At 37.1% G+C, this 22,832-nt stretch overlaps 1 protein-coding gene across 3 annotated transcripts in view; it reads left to right on the plus strand.

The window, feature by feature from the left end:
* The window catches only part of LOC122788887 (nebulin related anchoring protein), a 503,978-nt gene that overhangs the window by 418,974 nt on the left and 62,172 nt on the right, over nt 1–22,832 (plus strand). For all 3 annotated transcript variants that reach the window (XM_044055831.1, XM_044055830.1, XM_044055833.1), the window contains 3 exons: nt 814–918; nt 5,428–5,535; nt 7,575–7,886. In XM_044055831.1, coding sequence (XP_043911766.1) covers nt 814–918; nt 5,428–5,535; nt 7,575–7,886 — 525 coding nt within the window. The remainder of the gene's footprint in view (nt 1–813; nt 919–5,427; nt 5,536–7,574; nt 7,887–22,832) is intronic.

The following is a 22,832-nucleotide window of genomic DNA, read 5'->3' on the forward strand; positions in this document are numbered from 1 at the left end:
AAACCTTTTTAAATTATACTTAAAGTGAAATGTGACATCTGTAAAGAATCATGGTGTGCTGAATTCTATGTGTCTGTTGTTCATATCACAATCCATAGCTGCATTGCTTTCTTTTCACGACCTGACAAAACGTGTCTGTAGTCATATTCAGAGTTTAATGACTAGCCCTGTGAGATTGATAGTGCACAGGACTAAAGCTCTGAGCTGTTAATGAGCTACGTCCAGTGCCCAGGGTACAGGGTTTGATTCCTTCCACCTTATTTGCAGTTATCACAGGGGACTAAAGCTCTGAGCTGTTAATGAGCTACTTCCAGTGCCCAGGGTACAGGGTTTGATTCCTTCCCCCTTCATTTGCCTACTGTGCAACTGTGTGCAAGTCACTTAACCAGACAGTACTTCAAGGCCATCCCTGAAAAAAGGCCAATGTACAGTGAACTTACTTAGCCAACAAATAGGTATTATTAATGATGTCAGTTAACTCATCCTCTGTTCATTTCCTGAAAGGTAGATAATCTATATTTCATGCCTAATATTACAACAGCGGGAACATTAATTGCTAGTAACCATATTATAAATCATTGTGCGAGGCTTTTATTTATTCAGTATAAAAAAATCTAAATGTTACACACTTTATTGGCAACATTTCTGAAAGTATTGTGTGAAATTATAACCAATGTTAATATTTTTTAATCTGCTGAAACTGTAATTCTACAAGTACATCAGTAACAGCAGTGAAATGCATCCTATTAAACGTGTTTGTTGATAATGTAATTAACAGAATTAGTTTTTTTTTGTTTGTGGTATGTTTTTCAGCGTCTGTACAAAGCAGCAGGAGAAGATTTGAGGCACCATTACACCATGACTGTAGGTTTACCTGAAATGATCCAAGCAAAAATCAATGCCGCCAACTTTAGTGAGGTAAATGAAATTGTCTTTTTATCCTTTGTTTTTCATTTTCATTTTTATGACTCCCTCCCAGCAGTTTATATGTCTATGCCTTATGTACCCATGAAAGACATGGTAAACAAAAGCTTTGAAAGGCTAGCTCCATACTACAGACTGAGTAAGTTCTGGTTGTGACTAGTGTGGGTTCATTTAATAGAACTTGGGTGCTAGAGAAGCTGTCCATGGAACGATGGAATCATAGCTGAGCTCGACTTGTCAGTTGCTGGGAAATGGTTGTGACAAAAGCTCACTCAAGGGCTCCACCACTTGAAGGACTGCTGCTCACTCAGCTCTCCCAAGGGATGGCAGGCACTGTGGCATATGCAGCACTATAAGCACTGAAGCCAGACATGGTGGGGAAAACCACCCACCCATTCATGCCCTTTTATTCTAAAGCCACTGACCCATTCATGTCCTTTTATTCTAAAGCCACTGACCCATTCATGCCCGTTTATTCTAATGCCACTGACCCATCCATGTCCTTTTATTCTAAAGCCACTGACCCATCCATGTCCTTTTATTCTAAAACCACCCACCCATTCATGCCCTTTTATTCTAAAGCCACTGACCCATTCATGCCCTTTTATTCTAAAGCCACTGACCCATCCATGCCCTTTTATTCTAAAACCACCCACCCATTCATGCTCTCTTATTCTAAAGCCACTGACCCATCCATGTCCTTTTATTTTAAAGCCACTGACCCATCCATGTCCTTTTATTCTAAAACCACCCACCCATTCATGCCATTTTATTGTAAAGCCACTGACCCATCCATGCCCTTTTATTCTAAAACCAACCATCCATTCATGCCCTTTTATTCTAAAGCCACTGACCCATCCATGTCCTTTTATTCTAAATCCACCCACCCATTCATGCCCTTTTATTCTAAAACTACCCCATTGATGCTCTTTTATTCCAAAACCAACCATCCATCCATGCCCTTTTATTCTGAAACTACCCCCCATTGATGCCCTTTTATTCTAAATCCACCCACCCATTCATGCCCTTTTATTCTAAAGCCACTGACCCATCCATGCCCTTTTATTCTAAAACCAACCATCCATTCATGCCCTTTTATTCTAAAACCACCCACCCATCCATGCCCTTTTATTCTAAAACTACCCCCATTGATGCTCTTTTATTCCAAAACCAACCATCCATCCATGCCCTTTTATTCTGAAACTACCCCCCATCGATGCCCTTTTATTCTAAAACCACCCATCCATGCCCATTTTTCTAAAATCACCCACCGATCAATGCCATTTTTATTCCAAAAATGCCTACATATCCCTTCACTTTTATTGTAAAACCACCCACTCATCCATGCCCTTTTATTGTAAAACCACCCACCCATCCATGCCCTTTTATTGTAAAACCACCCACCCATCCATGCCCTTGTATTCTAAAACCATCTACCCACCCATGCTTTTTTTTTCTAAAAATCACCCCACCCACTCACACCCCTTTATTGTAAAACCACTGATCCATCCATGCCATTTTATTCTAAACTCTCCCATCCCTGCCCTTTTATTCTAAAACAACCCACCCATCCAATTTCCTTTTATTCTATTCTATACAGTACTTGATACTAACTATATATTAATTCAGTCTGCTGCAAATGCTATGTGACAACTGTACAACTAGTACATTGTGCTGTATGGATGGTAGTACATTTTTCAATGACTAATCATTCAAGCTGGCCTCCCTCCTGAGAATGTATTGAAACCACAGATGATGCCCACTGCCCTCAGAAATACCACACATCTATACACAGGCATGCAAGGTACCATATATATTCATACACATTTAGTCTATTATATCCAGCCATAGTCACATTGTATTTTTCATACATGGGTCTTTGTCTCCACAGCTATATGTAGGGAATGAATCCTAACAATGCTCAAAAATGGTGTTTTGAAACTCTGGGGTCACCATTTCCCCTGAAGAATGGGGGCTAAACTGAAACTACCAATTTTCCAAAACTGAAAACCACAAAGCTGATTATTCAGTGCTTCTGTGTGTGACTTAATCATCCGGGGACAAAATGTAAACAATCCAACAAATCCTGTGCTGTACACATCATTTGCCACCTCGTGCCCACTTTTAGAACATATCAGGCACACACCAGATGACACTGTCTGCCACTAATGTTGAGAACTGCACAAGTGACATGGCAACCACTTTCCTCAGTGCCCTCTACTGCAGAAATGCATGATGAAAGTAATGCTAAGATACTGCCTCTTTTTTGAAGCCCTTAAAAAAGTCCATTCTGAAATGACAGCTGAATAGTAGGACACACTAATGGACTGAGTTGCCCTGAAACCCATTTGAAACTGGATCATTTTTGAATAAGAAGGAAGAGTGCACTTGCTAATCTGAGAAAGTTTTTGGTTTTCATGAAGCAGAATTATTGTTAGTGCAGACCAGTCAGGCACGGTTATGCAGGTTGCTGGAGACAGCTGCTGAAAGTTTAGCATCCATATAAGTAGGGCAGACAGCTAAATCATCACACTGAGGTCCAGGGATAACTGCACAGTAAGACAAAGTGGATTGTGCACAGACTGGGATGTTGTAGCACTGCATGTGCTGAGATCTCTGCAAATGCAGATTTTATGAAGTGCTACTCATTTTCACTCATCAGCTTCCGAAGGGATGGTTCACTAGTCCAGTACAGGTATTAAGTCTATAGATATAGCAATCTTGTTTAAATTTCTGCAGAAGGCAGTCTGACCATTGGCATCTGCAGGCTTTAATGGATAATCTCAGAATATAAATTACCAGTTGATGGTGTGACCAGTCCACTGGTGCTACTTCTGAGTGCTGTACTTCATAACAATTTTGGAAATGAAGATCAGGAGTGTAAGAATGTACCCTTTAGCACAAGTTGTATAGATATGAATAAAAGAAAATCCCCATCTGCTACACTGGCTGGAGGACAGGTGTCACAAAAATAACTTACTTTCAATGTCATGTCTGTGAGTGTGCATGCTTGCATGCACGTGTGTGTGTGTGTGTGTGTGTGTGTGTGTGTGTGTGTGTGTGTGTGTGTGTGTGTGTGTGTGTGTGTGTGTGTGTGTGTGTGTGTGTAAATGTGCACGTGTGTATGTGTGAGTGTGCATATGTGCATATATGGTTATATTTCAAAATACGGTATATGCAAAACATAGAAAGGTTAGTGTGAGTGCAAAAATATAAAATGCACAAATGGCTGAATGCACATTTGTGAGACTCTAATATGGTAAAATTAAAGTTTTATATAGGGTAGACAAGTAGGAATGTGCAGTAAAACTGTGAGTATTCGCAGGATTGGGTTAGGTGAAAAGATATATTTAGTGTGGAGCATATTTGCCTTTGTGTGTGCTCTCTGTCCTTTTATCTTGTATAGTTGCATTGTTAGGAAAAGAGTTTTTAGTAATGTAATGTGCAGGACTGGGGTTAAGAGCAGGACTTGGGTTACAATTAGCACACATGAGTAAAGTGGGCAGGGAGCTTCAGTCCCTACTCCTAACCCTTCATGTTACGCTACTAAAACCCTTTCTCTGATAGTACAGTTATTCAGACAATGCTTGATCTCACTTTTGCAGCTAAGATTTATTAATATAGCACTTTTTAAAGAGAAGTCTTCAGTATTTAACATTCATGTCTGGAATATCTTCAGGTCTGGATTATGTTTCTGGTACTTGCAGACTGGCCACTTCTATCTCTGGAGAACCCATGTAAGTGTAATGTGTGTGTGTGTGTGTATGTGTGTGTGTGTGTGTGTGTGTGTGTGTGTGTGTGTGTGTGTGTGTGTGTGTGTGTGTGTGTGTGTGTGTGTGGTTGAGTGTGCACGTGCATGTGTGCGTGTGTGTGTCTGTGTGTTCATGTATGTGTGTCTGTGTACTTGCATGCATGAAAAACAGTTAATGTGCGTGTGTGTGTGTGTGTGTGTGTGTGTGTGTGTGTGTGTGTGTGTGTGTGTGTGTGTGTGTGTGCGCGTGCACTGGAACATACATGCATGAGAGGTGTGACTCATACAATATACCTGCAAATACTAATGTGATCCCCTGTTATGCTTCCACAAGAATATAAATGACTCGCCTGTTAGTGCAACTCTTGGGGGGTGTGATTTAGTACATTTTTAGTAGGCACCTCCCTGAATCATGATTTTATGATTTATTTGCATATAAAATGTGCAACCACTGTCTGACTGATGTTTGGTAATGTATAGATTTTGCTATATGATTTTTTCCAAACTGAGAGATGGCCTTTTCCCTATGTTTTCACTGCAATGACTGGATACACTGTGGTCTTTGTCTCTGCATACCACCCACCAAAGATGACAGGCATGGCAAGAGATATAAATGGTGTGTGTCTGCACATTCCTCAATTTCTCAACAAAGGCAGTCTATTAAATTCCTCTCACATAACTATCTCTCTGATGATATTAACTTTATACCTGTTAAGCTACTAATGTATTTAACTAAGCATTTGTTTATACAGGCCAAATACAGAGAATCCTGGTACAATCAAAGAGCACAAGGCTATAAGCTGACAATGGAGGCTATTCCATTCCAGACTGCCAAGGCATCAAGAGCTGTTGCAAGTGATGTAAGTATTTCCTTTCATTAAACATAGACTGGACAATGGCAGCAGCCATGAAATTCTGTTGCCGGTATTAAAGATATCGCACTGTGATGCTTGTCTTAGTGATTGTTTACACTACAATGAATTGAGATGGCAAAAAAAAAAAAAAAAGAGTATCTGTACCAAGTGTGATCATAATGAAAAGTTAACTTTAAGTTCTAGGCGGAAAATCCAGAGTCTTTATTAGCAGAGATGATTGGGTGGGTACAGAGTACATCATTTTTATGTATTTACTGTCCGCCTTTTTATTTCTGTTGATCAGTCCATGGTTCCCATGATATCACTGAGCCTCACTGAATCAGTCCATGGCCCTCATAACATCATTGAACCTCAATGAGTCGCTCCATTGTCCCCATGACATCACTGAGCCTCATTGAATCAGTCCATGGCCCTCATGACATCATTGAACCTCACTGAGTCTGTCCATGGTCCCCATGACATCACTGATCCTCATTGCATTAGTCCGTGGTCTCCATGGAATCACTGAACCTGATTGAATCAGCCTATGGTCTCTATGACATCAATGAACTTCACAGAATCAGTCCATGGTACCCATGACATCACTGAACTTCACTGAATCAGTCCATGGTCTCCATGACATCACTGAATCTCACTGAATAGGTCCCAGATCCCCAACATTCTGGTTCCATCTTGTAGAATGCTATCTTTTGTAATGTGTAACAAATGGATAACATGTATAACACATCATCTTAGAAGATCACAGCACTGATAGAATCTGTATTACTTGCTTATAAAAAGTTCTTTCCAGTATTATCCCTCATGATCGTATGGTAAAAATTCTTAACAATGAATATGGAGCACAATATGGAAATTTTAAGACGCAAAATGAGCTATTCCTCATAATGAATTACATTTAAGAGATCAATCAGAAAATAATCACCGAGAATTCTCAAGTTGAGAGACTGTACCCCAAGGCTTCTCCAAGCTTGAATCGCAAAAGCAATACTAACCCCAAAGGCTTCTCCGAGCTTGAATCGCAAAAGTGATACTAACTTAAAAAAATACAGCTACAAAGATTGAATTCCAGCTAGTCAGATAAGCTTCCAAGTCAATTTAAGAGAATAAACCCAGTCCTCGATATACAATCTCATATTTTCATCATTCAAAAGTTGAATAAAACTACTAAAGTCTTCGTTCTGGTTTTCAAAAGCTTTATTCTTAAAGAACGTCAAACATAGGTACATTTAAGAGATATGAATCAGAAAGTTTCATACTAATGAAAACAACAAACAGATGTTTTCATTCTTGATATTTATATAGTGCAGTTTTATAGCTGAACATCCTCAGAGATGTGGGAATACTTACAATTCCCTTTTTCTCAAGGCTAAACAAATCTGTGGGGGGGGGTTTACCCCTTTGTGTAAATAATATTTCTAGTTGACAAGATTTTTGAATGATCTCATTTAGCAAAATGCCCTTTGGGAATTTCTTTAATTTGCTCCCAGTTTAGTGGAATGGCATTCAAACAAGTCATGGAACCAGTTTATCCAGTGTGGTGTTGCCTACATTTGTCCTCTTTCTCTGGGCTAGTGGTAGTCTGTTTAAGATACAAAGCCGGTGATAGAATGCATCCCAAGTAGGTCTGGTGGGTGTTTTCAAAAATTGTATTTAGAAAAGGATTATCCAATTACACTGAGCTCCTATCCTTCATTTATTACAGATATTTGGTCATGCTGTTAGTCCAAAGACATGCATCTGGAGCATATCTCCCCGGGCCTCCGCTGAAAACAGGCTCTGTGGAACCTAGTCGGACATTCCCGGTCAACAAATGTTAAATAAAATAAATAAAATAAAATAAATAAAATAAATGGCTATTCACTTTCAAACAGTTTTCGAAGTAGAATATGCACCTGACCAGCTTTACATGCTGTGTTAGCTATTTCATCTGTAAAACCAGTAATTCAAGTAGATTAGAACTTTTATTATGGGTTGAGTTAAAGTGTTTTATGTCTAAATCTCACCTTTTTTCTCCTCTTGTTTAGTACCAATACAAGCACAACTTTGTGATGGAGAGAGGAAAGCACATTGGAGCCAGGAGCATTCTAGATGACCCCAAACTGCTGCACTGTATACAGGTTGCTAAGTTACAGAGCTCCCAGCTGTACAGGAAGGAGTTTGAGGACACAAGGTCCAAGTACCACCTCTCATTAGATATGATGAACCTTGTCCATGCTCAAAAAGCTCAGACTTTGGCAAGTGGCCAGGACTACAGGACAAGGCTCCATGAATACACATCTCTGCCAGATGATATGAAACTACAGTGGGCAAAGGAGGCACATAAACTGCAGAGTGAGGTAAGAAGTTATTATTACTGATATTACAACACTGAAGAATATGATTATGGTGTCTGTTTGCCTATGTAAAACAGCAGATGTTCAAAACTAAACTATATTATTATTATGAGTCTATATTACTTCCTCGAAAACCCTGTTCAGTGAATGCCTGTTCGCCAACCAATAGCCAACAAAATCTAACACCCATGAATGGCCATTTCAGCGAATTTTTTTCCTAGGGGGGAAAAATTGCTTGGCCAACCATAAACCAGACAAAATTTCAAACCCTTCAAAGTGGGGGGCTTTGCTCCCCACACCCCCTAACTAAATATACCAACTCCAAGATCGCACTACAGTGGGGAAAAGGGAAAATTCCCGATGATGGCCAAGCATATTTTCAGCTAGGAAAAAAATTGTTGAAATGGCCATTCATAGGAGTAAGATTTTGCTGGTTATTGTTCGGTGAACAGGCATTCGCTGAACACGGTTTCCGAGGACGTAATATAGACCCATTATTATTGCAACTAGGATGCATCAAGCTCTCATGTTGATCAAGCCAGCTTTATATTTTAACATAAACAGACAATTCTCGCATTATAATTTGCATTGTTGGATCACCCTTCAGTTCCATATATTATTTTATTCCATGTACCATTCAGTTTACAGGTCTGACATTCAGTATTATTAAGCTGAGATGGAGTATTATTGACCAACATTTATAACTCATATACTACCTCAGTCATCATAACATCAATCATACCATCTTCTATCACTCAGTCAGCATTTAAAGCATGTAGTCCTAAGCACTGCAGAGCATAATAAAATGATTCAATAAATATCTCAAAAAGGTTACACTGCAATAAACTGAAGAACAAATGAAATAAGTAGAAACTCTACATATAAATATTATGAGGGAAATGTGGCAAATCTGAATGCAAGTTCTCTAATTTTCAAAGGTACAAATCAGTTTCATTAAAAATATTGATTCAGCAAAACCAAATCTATCTTTTCTTCACTGTGGTGTAACTGTAGAGTTTCTATATATAAGTGAGGGAGATGTGGGGAGGGGTCCCCACAAAGGCAGGCAGGGGGTCTTCCCCTTACAAAAAAAACTTTCCTTTTGGTTTGCTGACACCTGTATTTGGCACAACTATTTCACACACTTGGAACTCAAATGTTCAGTCTTCAAGGAATCATGAACCCCCTTAAGGAGTATATTAGAACATAGCCGTATGCGAAGAGTTAGCTAATTAATAACTAAAACAAATAAGAAATAATGGATAATAAATGTAATAATAAACTTCCCTACAAAACCTTTTCTCAGCATCATTACTTGGAGTCATAACAAGTTCCATTTCCTACGTGTGCATGCGTGTGTGTGTGTGTGTGTGTGTGTGTGTGTGTGTGTGCGCGTGTGTGCGCGTGTGTGCGCGCGTGTGTGTGTGTCACGTGTGTGCACGTGTGTGTGTGTGTGTGTGTGTGCGCGCGCGTGTGTGCGCGTGTGTGTGTGTGTGTGTGTGTGCGTGTGTGTGTGTGTGTGTGTGTGTGTGTGTGTGTGTGTGTGTGTGTGTGTGTGTGTGTGTGTGCGTGTGTCTGTGTATGTATGTGCAACATGCACAGCTGTTACACACATGCATACATATACTGAAGTAGCAGCATTTTCATCCTGCACTGTGAAGGTTTTCTGGTGTGCACATTAGCCTTAGAAGCAAAAGGTCTGACGTTCAATTTCTGGTATTAATATGATCACTGCTGTTATTTTGTTTTATGCAGATTTTTCACAGATATATTTTTAATGCATTAAACTACAAGAAGTCGATTGCTTGTGAGCTGGAATGAGTCATGATTGGTTTAAAGTGGACATATGATTTGTAACAAACTTTGGCTTTGTTTTAAAATGTTTATTAGTCTGACGTGTTCCATTGGGAGTGAAAGGACAAAAGTATTAATGATTAAACAATCTTTTTTGAAGTAACCTGCTGGCATGGACTGTGCGTTTATCTTATAGTGAAAAATATGCAGTCAGGAGGGCATCTTGAGAACTGTGGTTTTGATTTTGTGTGTGTGTGTGTGTGTGTGTGTGTGTGTGTGTGTGTGTGTGTGTGTGTGTGTGTGTGTGCTGTGCAACAGTTCAAAAGTTGGATTAGTTGACAGATAAGTACTGTTAACACAATTTGATCAACAGCACAGCACAGATGGTCAACGGTGTGCAGAATATACAAAAGACCTGAGTGAGAAATACGCCCTTACCCCAGTATTGTGCAGTCTTGGAAATAGAATATTTACATAGCAGGAGGGGTGGGAGTTGCAGTGGGGCTTGTCCTCATGGAAAAACGACTGTTATTTCGTTGCATGCACTGAAGTTATTACTTGGAACTTGTACAGTTCTCTGTTGCTTTTCTAAATCATTTTTGGTTGACATAAAGAAATGTGGGAGGAAAGTGTAATGTGTTAATGTGTGTCATGCTCTAGCTTCAATGTTATCAGTACAGCAGCGATATATATATATATATATATATGTGCATACACAAATAAATGCGTTTAGCTGTGTAAAGCTGTTTATATTTTAAATGTGTGCATACATCCATGTGTATATAAATGCGTACCATAAATAAATAGATCTACTTCACAAGCTCAAATTTTCAAAACTTCGAACTGCAAATGGTCAAGATCATAAGAGTGAAGTTTTGAAACTTCAAAATTGTAATTTTATTTTTATTTTATTTTATTTTATTTTATTTTACATTTGTTAACCGGGCTAGTCCAACTGGATACATGTCCATTTTCAGTGGAGGCCCGAGGAGAAAAGCTCCGCTATCTACTACATGATAACAAAAGTAAATACAACAATAAAAACAAAAGCTTTTTTTTCACATTTTGCAGGGGGGGCAAACCCCCCCTTGCACCTCCCGCACCCCCTACTAAATAAATATACCAGCTCCAAGATCACACTACAGTGAGGAAGACAGTAAATTTCCCATTCTGTGCTGTACGGCGATCTCCATTCAAAACGTTCGAAGTTTCAAAATTTTGATCTTATGGTCTCTACCATTTGCAGTTTGAAGTTTTGAAATTTTGAGCTTGTGTTAGGAATCCAAATAAATATATGTGTAAGCAACAACACACATAGGGTATTCACTGAATTGAAAATTATAGGCGATTACTGTAAAAATGTGTCAGAAGAGGATAATGTTTAATACGAGTTGCACCACAGACATGAGGGCAGTGTCATTTATAAAACTTTCGTTTGCCACCTTTGCTCCATCATCATAAACATCTCAGGTTCAACTCACTCCTTCGACGAACCAAGTGAGATGCTGTCAACAGCAAAAGTATGAACTCCTTTTCAATAGCATATTAGCTTAGAGGAAATAAGTAGGGGGGTTTGGAAAGAGGTTCTATCATTAGAGGCAGATCACTTCTAGTAGTTTTTTTCTTGATTAATACCCATAACTTTTTTAGTTGATAAAGCAGAGTTCCAGATTCAATAAATATTAGAACAGTCTATAGGCAATAGTCCTGGTGACTGCTGTAAGAAAACATCTTGGTAACCACAGCCCCACTGGAAGACCTGGATATAGAATTTTAGCCATCATATAGCACTTTTCAAATTTATTTTGGAACACCATGACATTTAAGGGATATTACAGAAGAATGCTGTCAAAGTAGAGACAGCTTTAGTAGAATGTGCCTTAGTCTTTGATTGCAGAAACTTTCCATATTTTATTTACAAAGAGATATCATTAAACAGCCACTGAACGAGGATCCATTTAGTAATTTTCTTCCTTAAATGGCACATATAATGGAAGCAAAGAGAGAGACATCTTTACTCAGGGATTGAGTTCTGTCTATGTACTTCTTGAGCAGGTGATGAGTGTTCATAAAGCTTATGGAGATGTTATAAATCATTTAAGTATGCTTGGTGTAATGCAGCCAAACCAATTAATTAAATTAAATTCACTTCCAGACCCCCTTAAGTATAAAGAAGGAATTATTTGACAGAAACTATTTCCCTATGAGAACCTAAAGAGGGACATTTTGCAAAAAGTGCTTGGAATCCAGAAGCTGTTTAGTAGAAATAACAATGTCCAAAAACAATGTTTTCCTGAATAGAAACGTTAACTCATTACTCTCTGCAGTTCTGGTTGTGTTGTGTTATTAATCACACCCACTGCAGTGATTGTGTTCTGTAGTGTTCATAATCACACGTGCAGCATTGATTGTGTTGTGTTCTTAATCACACCCTCTTCACTGATTCTGTTGTTTTGTGTTCATAATCACACCCGTAGCATTGATTATGCTGTGTTGTTCATCACCCTTGCAGCACTGATTGTGTTTTCTTAATCACACCTGCAACGCTGATTGCATTGTTTTCTTAATCACACCCTCTTTACTGATTCTGTTCTTTTGTGTTCATAATCACACCTGTAGCATTGATTGTGCTGTGTTCTTAATCACCCTAATACCAAAAAGAATGCAGGAGTATCAAACAGACTTGGCAAGACACGAAAAAAAAGACCAATGCTGTTTATTAAATGAAACGCTTTTTGTTGCCATGTTATGGCAACTTCATCAGATTAATACATTTAAAGTACCTTACAAATTTAAATAGTAAGTAAACAGATCACATGATCAACAATCACAGTACGTCATAGTACGAATTAACCCATCAAGTCGAATGAATTAAATAAAACAAGTTCCTCTTATATTTTCACTAAATATAAGTCTAGAAATAAAAATCTAAGAATAAAAAAACTCCTGCTTGTAACCAACGTGATTCCTGCTCACTTCAAATACTAAGTGTACATTAAAAAAAGCTAGTTAAACTCATTGAGCTTAATGTTCAAGCATATATAATTCACACAAAGTATTCAGTTCTATTAATATAAAACATTAACCTTAAATACAACACTGCCTTACCTATCAGCTGTTTAACTACAAACAAAAATAAAAGTACATTTAATAAATAACAGCTTAGTTGCAATATATTTTTGTGTATGTCATAACTTCAACCTCCAAAAAGAATTCATAACTATTAATCAATACTGTCTGTTGTGGTTTAAACACCCTGTCATGTCAGACCATACAAATTAGTTTAACTAAAGATGTCATGTATGTAAGGAAAAAACATTTAATCAAGATGTATATACTGGAAAATACTGAACATGTACATAGTGTATTTGTACAATCATCATCATATATTTCCCCGAACATTCACAAGTCGACCTGTTATATTCTACCTTATCAGACTTCTAAGTTTTAAAAGACAGGCAATATTGCAAGTGTCCTTGAGACCAGGACTTGAAAAGGCATTAAGCCTAATCTGCCAGGCTAATTCTCATTCTTCGAGCAATAAATTGAAAGGACCACCTCTAAGAGCCATATTTATTTGGTCAATTGCTTTGAATAAAAATTTGTGATTTTCTTTAAAAGCTAGGTGTCTAGCTAGAGGGTTCTCCTGTTTGTTGGTCTTGATAGAATAAGTATGTTCATAAACTCTATCATGGAGCCTACGCTCAGTCTTCCCCACATAGAAGGCTGAGCAGAATTGACACCTAGCTACATAAACAACCTGTTTAGAATTACAATGGAATTTGTTTTTCATCTTGTATTTTCTCCCATTTATACAAAAACTTTCACCAAGTTCCATAAATTTACACATTCTACAACACCCGCATGTAGTCATCCCAGTTTGTTTAGTTGAACATGATGTTACTTTCCTTTCCTGGACATTCTTGAGATTAGGTCCTTTCTTAAACACTAGTTTAGAGACATCACCAAATTTATTAATCAGGAGTTTGTCGGTAGTAATAAACTCCCAATTTTTGTATAAGATAAATCTAACTGTGTCACTATTCTTACTGAAGGAAGTAATGAAACTAGTTCTAAAGCCCTGTTAGTTTCATTAACATGTATTTGTTTGGTTATAAGTGTTTGGGATACCACAGACTCTGAGTCTGGTCTATGGACAATGCTATCATGTGGTGTTCTATTTAAAATAGGTTTAATTAGGCCTGTATGTCTCTTATAAGTTACCTCTGCAACTAGAGACTGTACCAAACAAATAGGGTAACCCTGCTGTTGAAACATGTTGCTCAACTGTATACATTCATCACTAAAATCAGATTCTAATGTAACCATCTTGGCTGCTCGAATGAGCTGGCCCTTCACTATAGAGCGTTTTTGATGAAGTGGATCACAGCTCGAAAAGTGAAGGAATGAGTCAGAATACGTGTCTTTTCTATACATTCTTGACACTTATCTATTATTGGTGGTGTCCTTAGACAGTTTACAATCCAAATAATCTATACATATAGTGCTAAAGTTGAATGTAAACTTGAAAAAGTCTGTAGTAGAGTTCAAGTAAGACACAAATGTCCGAGCTTGGTATTCACTACCATGATAAATCACAAAACTGTCATCCAAAAAACGTGTGTAAAAGGTGAGGTTCACCCTGTGTTCACTGTTCTTGAAAATAAATTATTTTTCCCAGTATGCCATCACTAAATTTGCTTGGGATCCTCAACTCTTGGTTAATATTGGCAGTGTTACCAGAAAGTACAGTCAAGTTCAACTTCCTTATGAACAACTTTAAGTCCATGACTAATTGGACTAAGTTCGAAGGTCTACTTGAGACAAAAGTATTGCCCCTTGCAAGTAATTCAGTAAGCACAGGGTCAATCCTCATAGAAGAATAATTAAAGATGTTAAAGTCCCCTGTCGAATATGTAATGATATTTATTATACGAGCATCTTCATTTACTATCTTTTGAACTTGCTGTTGCAACTTTTGTTCTTTTGGTTCCGATTGTAATATTTCTTTGGTATGGCTCCTGTGTGGCTGACCTCTTGAAAATTTTGGTTCGCCATACTTCGCCTGCTCCCATTATGTTGGTCGATTGTGGTATGATTATTGTTATTATGACTACATATACGTTCACTCCGTCTCACAGGACAAGAGCCTGATACGGACTCTGGAGTATCTAAGTTATTTAAATTATTAACAACATTACTTTCATTGTCCTGTTGTGTGGGTGAAATGTTAACATTAGAAATTGTTGCTATTTGCGCAACAGATGGCTTCGGGGATGCACTCCCATTATCCATACGTACATGACATCTTTAGTTAAACTAACTTGTATGGTCTGACATGACAGGGTGTTTAAACCACAACAGACAGTATTGGTTAATAGTTATGAATTCTTTTTGGAGGGTGAAGTTATGACATACACAAAAAGATATTGCAACTAAGCTGTTATTTATTAAATGTACTTTTATTTTTGTTTGTAGTTAAACAACTGATAGGTAAGGCAGTGTTGTATTTAAGGTTAATGTTTTATATTAATAGAACTGAATACTTTGTGTGAATTATATATGCTTGAACATTAAGCTCAATGAGTTTAACTAGCTTTTTTTAATGTACACTTAGTATTTGAAGTGAACAGGAATCACGTTGGTTACAAGCAGGAGTTTTTTTATTCTTAGATTTTTATTTCTAGACTTATATTTCGTGAAAATATAAACGGAACTTGTTTTATTTAATTAATTCGACTTGATGGGTTGATTCGTACTATGATGTACTGTGATTGTTGATCATGTGATTTGTTTACTTACTATTTAAATTTGTAAGGTACTTTGAATGTATTAATCTAATGAAGTTGCCGTAACAGGGCAATGAAAAGCGTTTCATTTAATAAACAGCATTGGTCTTTTTTTCGTGCCTCGCCGAGTCTGTTTGATACTCCTGCATTCTTTTTGGTATTAGTTTGTTCTTTTACTTCATTTGTTCTTAATCACCCTTGCAGCACTGATTGTGTCATTTTCTTAATCATACCTGCAGCACTGATTGTGTTATTTTCTTAATCACACCTGAAACGCTAATTGTATTGTTTTCTTAATCACACCCTCTTCACTGATTCTGTTGTTTTGTGTTCATAATCACACCTGTAGCATTTATTGTGCTGTGTTCTTAATCACCCTTGCAGCATTGATTGTGTTTTCTTAATCACACCTGCAACACTGATTGTATTGTTTTTTTAATCACACCCTCTTCACTGATTCTGTTCTTTTGTGTTCATAATCACACCTGTAGGATTCACTGTGCTGTGCTCTTAATCACCCTTGCAGCACTGATTGTGTTGTTTTCTTAATCACACCTGCAGCATTGATTGTGTTGTTTTCTTAATCCACCTGCAGCAATGATTATTTTGTGTATTTAATCACAACTGCAGAGCTGATTATGCAGTGATCTTAATCATACCTGCAAGGCTGATTGTGTTGTGTTCTTAATTACACCGGTAGTACTGATTGCCCTGTGTTCTTAATCACACCTACAGGGCTGATTGTTTTTGGTAGCTTAGCATTGTCAGGGAGATCTTGTGTTTTTTTTTTTACTTTCCTGCTCTAGTTAACACTGGTGGCCCATGTATCATGTTAGCACTTGCGCACTCTCCTTGTTCAATCTCTGATAGACAATACACTCACATTCAAACACACTCTCTCTCACACGCACACATACACACATACACACACACACACACACACACACACACACACACACACACACACACACACACACACACAACATATATCCCTTACTTGTCCCTGAGGTGACACAATGTCCCCGATGTCTTCACTTACATTGTCACTGCCCTCATGGATGAATACACTCTGTCATTAATGCCAGACATTAGAATTTCAGACTTCATATCCTACAGTAAATGCTTGCTAATAAAAATGTTATCTTATTGACTTTTTAAGTGTAGAAGAAGATTAATTAAATCCGTTCCTGAATGTGCGTCTTTGTCCCACCAATATTTTGGCTTTATCTAGATGTCTTGAACTTTGAGGTTGAGAAGTATGCGTGTATGTTCCCCATCCATCTCGTTGTTACTGGCCTTGAGTACTGCCCGAGATCCAAGGCATTTTATTAAAAAAAACTTGCTACACTATTTTCTTAGCATAGACGGTTAATGCCACTGTTTCCTGGGTCACAAGTGCAAGGTTTGAATCCTCTTTCCTTTTCATTTAAATTCTTTAGTTTTTCATGGTTTAGCTATTAGCACTTGAACCTGTCTGAAAATGTTCCACAACACCAAAATGTTCTTTTCTAGATTTATCAAATGAAAAATAATATTATCTGCAAATAAAGCTAACCTTTCTTAAGTACCATACCAGTTGTTTATATTTTCATAAAATTAATATAGTTTCATCCTTTCAGTTTTTCTGGCACAGCACAAAATCTTAGGTTTTCTCTGCAGTTTGTCTTCTAACTCTGTTATTTTTTGAAATGGTTCTTCTTAAAAAGCCTTATGCTCAACTAGGCTTTTTTCATTTCAGCCTCTGATTTTTGCAGTTTTAGCAGTTTGTCCAAATACTAGTTAAAGTTTCTTTTTTCTGCCTTTTTCTATTTGGCTGAATATATTCCTTTAGTATTTTAAGTAACTTTGAGTGCATTTGATGTATTATTTTCTTCTAAATTTCTAGAAGTCATTTCATGTACCAAAGCTGAAACATTAACTGCTTTTTCCTGAACAGCTACAAGATTCTTCCCAGCTAGAGTTTTCTCTTCTCCTTTCATCTTACTTTCAACAAATGTTCTCTTCTGGGATCTAGATAGTGCAGTTAAAAGCCAGTAACTGAATTTGATCAAATTGTATAACTTTAGTGGGTTTTCTTTCACAATTTCAGTTTTCACACTAGAGTCTGCATGTCCTCCCCGTGGTTGGGTAGCGTTCGAAAGACATGCATGCATAAATGGGCGTGCCTTCGTTGAAGGTTGGGACGTTGAGCTGGCACCTCGGCATTTCGTAAAAATCTACTGCCAATCATTAGTGGACGGAGTTCCGCTGTGGCGACCCCTTACTGGGAAAAAGCCGAAAAGACAAACAAACACTAGGAGAACTCTAATCAACCTATTAATCAGTATGCAACCATATTGGAAGTCCTTCTACTTTTTTACTTTTTTTACACTGTGGGAACACATGACGTACTTTTTGTGTGTTCTTTTTCTTCAGGTTGGTAATTTAGCTGTGAAGAAGCGTTTGAAAAATAAAGATCTGTAAAAGCACCGGAGATATGACCACTGAGCTAGTCATAGTATATTTCCTGACCCTGCTCTTCCAGCTTCCCTAAGTATTTTTTTTCTCAAAATTTTTTTTATTTTTCAAATACAGTTGAATAAATTCCATAGTATTTGTATGTAACATCTTAAATAACTATGTACACTATTTACATTAGCCTGGTGCTGTGGTAGCGTTGTCGCCTCACAGCAAGACGTTGTCCCGTTCGATTCTCAGCTAGAGGGTCTTCTGTGGAGACATGCGTGAATAGACGTACCTTTGTTGAAGGCTGTGCATTAGGGCCGGCAACTCAACATGTAAAAATCAACTGCCAATCATTAGCGGACCGGAGTTCCGCTGTGGCGACCTCTAACCGGGAAAAGCCGAAAGACACAACAACTTTATAGGTATAACAATCCAGTTATCAGAATGTATCTGTACAGTTATTGTAAAGTGTCAGTTAATGATGAATTTTTTTCCATGGATTGTTAATAAATGGCTTAGGATGAATCCCTAATTCTTTAATTTTAATTTCCAACAATGCTGTGGTCTTCAGTAGGCTGTAGAAGTCTTCCAAAGTCAGTATTGGGTTTGTATTCCATCTTCTTGTTATACACATCCTTGAGATTGCAAGTATTGTTCAAACTAAATACATATTTGATTCATTCAAATGAGGACCTTCATACATATTTAATAATACTAGAGATTTAGATAAGTTAAATGATTCCTTAAATAAAGCTTTTAAAAAGTTTTTCATACCATTCCAAAATGGCTTCATTTTAACACAGTTGAAAAAATGTGATTACAATCTGCATTATGTATTTGCTCACACCTTGAACATATTCCCTTTGTGAAATAATTAAATTTAGTAATTCTAGTTGGAGTTTAGTTCATGTTCTGTGCATGCATTTCTAATTAAAAACTTTCCAGTATTGTGTAAAGGATGTATGTTTTATTGATAATAAAATATTTGATATAATTTATTCAGTTAGTTTTAATGAGTGTCCTTTTGTTATATAATTCCAATATGAGGATTTGGGTGTTGTTTTATAATTTATCAATAGCTTGTAAATTTTTGAAATTATATTTCCCCATGTCATAATCATTATATATGATTTCATATAGGTATTTCATAAGTTTAGGTATTTCTTTAAATGAAGAATTACAAATTATTCTGCATAAATCTTGCGAATATGTCAGAGTGCTTTGCATAGTTAGCCAATCTTGTTGTGGAATTTTGTATGTTATTTCTATTGTTTAACAAAAATGTCACAGGATACCTTCTCCTTGAAAAGAACCAGACACCAGGCAGAGTAAGGTTATAAGCGCTTTCGTTCCCTTTATTCACATTCAATACAAACAGAACTTCATCAGATACAAAACCTTACACACTTTCCCCCTTTTTATATACCCGTCAATTGATTGATCACAATCAATTAACTTAAATGAATTAATTAGTTAAGTCTGCTCTCAAGTTAAAAACACATTAATATCATCATCATACTGTTAAAACGAACCAGGAACAATAAGAGAAGTTCTTCTGTATGTTGAAAAATCCAAGTATTTATTATACTGTTAAACGTTAGCGTTCAATTTAAAAATGTATATAAAATATACGCTTTCAGCAAAATGAGTATCTCGCCTACATCAGACAAACAGAATACGTTACTATTCTAGCATTTATACATTGTTTAAAGATTTGTAACCAATCAGCATGTAGTGTATTTCCTAATTAAATTTTCACCATGACAACCTTAAACAGGAAAATGCTTTTACCATTCTTCCTCAACTTGACACAAATTTAAAGCGCAAAAGCACAAGGTTTCCTATGCTTATGCTGTTGTTTAACAATGATCTTTTATAAGGTGCAGATACTAAATATTACCTAAAATTACAATGAAAAATAAAATATAAGTGATAAATGATAAATAATAATAAAAAATAGATAATAGATAAATAATGAACAAATAATAAAAATGAAAATAAAATGAAGTGTTGAATGTGATACTTATACCCTTCCTTACTGCAGACTAAATAAGTGGTTACCTATTAAGAGCCAGCCACTTCAAAATACACTTAATTGATGTAACATCATTTATACCAGGAAGGATGTGTGCCCTCGTTTTAATTTGCCATGAAAGCTCATCCATCTCAAGGAGAATTTGCCAAGCTCCACCTCTAATGTCAGGTTCTCTATGTTCTAATACTGTGTAACTGAAGGAGTGATCACCATACTCCATGATATGCCTAGCTAAGGCATTAGTACTATTCTTCCTACTAATGGCATACTGATGCTCGTAGATTCTAGATTTGAATCTACGCTCAGTTTTGCCTATGTAGAAGGCTTGACAGAAATTACACATAGCAGCATAAATGATGCCTTTCGTTTGACAATTGTAATGGTTGTTAATCTTATAATTGTTGAGACTAATATGGCTACAGACCTTGACATGTCGGCACTGGGCACATGTACCACATTTAAACATGCCATGTGGTCTGTTAGAATGCTGCTTCTTTTTCTTGTTTTGTAAAATGCTTTTCAAGTTATTTCCTCTCCTGTATGTTATTTTTGGGCCATTATTTAAACGTCTAGCTATAAACTGATCTGTTCTGATTAAATCCCAGTTTTTGAATAACACTTCCTTGATTAGCTGGTAATCTAAAGAGAAAGTGTGTAGGAAACTGATAGTATATTCTGATTTAGTCCCTAGAACAGTATCCAGCATGTCAGTTGTTTCTAGATTATCTTCCTGGGAGGTAGTTATCTGCCTTGAAGAATGATCCCCTAAAAAAGAAATGAAGTGACCTTGCTCTCGCTTGCTAGTGACTTCATTTATAAGTTTAATGATTAGGCTAGGTGGATAGCCTCTATAAACGAACATGCTCATGAGTGTTAAACATTTGGAATGAAAATCGTGTAAATCTGTGATCATACGGGCAGCCCTAAACAACTGTCCTTTAATTACCGCTTTCTTTTGATGAAAGGGATGACTGCTGGTAAAATGGAGAAAAGAGTTTGAGTAAGTGGGCTTCCTGTAAATTAGGCTCTTGTACCTACTATTGTTATTATCCTTAATCAACAATATATCCAAATAATTTACTTCTTTATCCCCTATACTATATGTGAACTCTAAGAAATCAGTGTATTGTGAAATTCTATTAATAAATGTAGGAATAAGTTCCTTATTACCTGTCCACATACAGAATATGTCATCCTGGTACCTAGTGTACCAAGTGACATATTTTTGAAACCACTCGTCTTTAAAGAGCATGTCCGTCTCCCAAAATGCCATAACTGCATTGGCAAATGAGCCTCTGCATGGAGAACCCATTGCCACACCTGAAGTTTGTACAAAAAATTGGTTCTCAAACATAAAAAAGTTATTGGCCAAAACAAGCTCAAGTAGCATCTCTGTCAAGTTTATGCTATTATGATTACTTCCTTTTCTTAACATAAATTCTCTCACCCAATTCACCCCTATAGTTTGGGGGATGACTGTATACAGATCTTTAACGTCGATTGTCAAGAAAAGGACATCTTTTGAAAAAACTTGCTTGCTTAGACTATCCAGGAAACTCCATGAGTCCTTACATATTTGGACCTCACTTATAATTAGTGGTTTGAGAACAGAATCAATATATTTGGCGCATGCATATGTGATCGATCCTCTCCCATCCACTATAGGTCTAAATGGTGGGGCATGCAGCCTTTTATGCAGTTTAGGAGTGCCAAAAAAGGCTGGAATTCTAGGTGCTGCCATTGATAAATATTCATGAGTATCCATATCTATGGAACCCTCAAGGAATAAATCATTTAAAGTTTCCCTAATCTTGCTATATGCTACGTTGACCTCGGTCAATGTCACCTGCCTATAAGAGGGCGTTTCTAGATGTTTAAACATATAGTCAACATAGGTGCAATGATCCATGAATACCAGACCTCCCCCTTTATCTGGTTTCATTACCCTGATGTTACATTCTTTCAATAAATTAATGAAATCCTGTTCCAAAAAGGTAATATTATTGATGTATTTATGACGTCTATGTGTCACATTGTTTTTAATGGCCCAGAAATCCACTTCGCACATTTTTTCAAACGTGTGCAAATTGGGATGGAGAGGAGGGTTATAAGAACTAGAGATTCTTAATGCATTAGTTATGGGCAAATTATTACCCATCAATAAATTCAAATTAAGCTTACGGACAAAGACTTTCAAATCAATAATGGTTTTTACAATGTCCATTTTGCGACTAGGAACAAAAGATAAGTCTTTCGATAAAAAGTCTACCATGTCCTGTTGGATCTCCAGAGATGCATAGTTGTAAATGGTAAAGTCACCACCACTGCTTTTATGCAGGTGTGGTTCTATACCAAAATTGAGGTTGTAAACTATCTCCTGCGTGGTCTCCTCTTGTTCCGCTTGTTGTTCTGCTGTGGGGGTCGATATCGGTTGTTGGTCCTCGCCCTGGAATTGCCCACTTGACAAAAATCCTATTGGTTTTCATGGATTTGGGGTGCCATGTCTTGAATATTATGTTCTACACAATTCTGGCATTCCCGTGAGTGGGCATGTTGTTCAACAGAACCTTCTTGAAAATTCTTGTTATTATTATTGTTGTTGGTATTGAGCCTAGGGCTCCTCCTTAAAAACTGCCTTTGCTGGTTAGGAACATCAGTACTACTTTTGGAATTAGTATGATCCAGCTCGAGGATGCCTTGGCCAGATTGTAAATTGGCATTAAGTCTCCCTGGAACTTTGTTGGAAAGCCTAGGATATGCCTGCTTATTAGCATAGTCTTTAATGTCCCTGGCTATTTTCTTCTTTTTGGTTAAAAGAAGCTTTTCAATAGTGGCATCAATACTTGAAAATATTCTACAGTATTCATATTTATACCTCAGGAATTC

The sequence above is a fragment of the Protopterus annectens genome, chromosome 14.part0 (assembly GCF_019279795.1).
Source record: "Protopterus annectens isolate FY-2018-M chromosome 14.part0, PAN1.0, whole genome shotgun sequence".
NCBI lineage: Eukaryota > Metazoa > Chordata > Ceratodontiformes > Protopteridae > Protopterus > Protopterus annectens.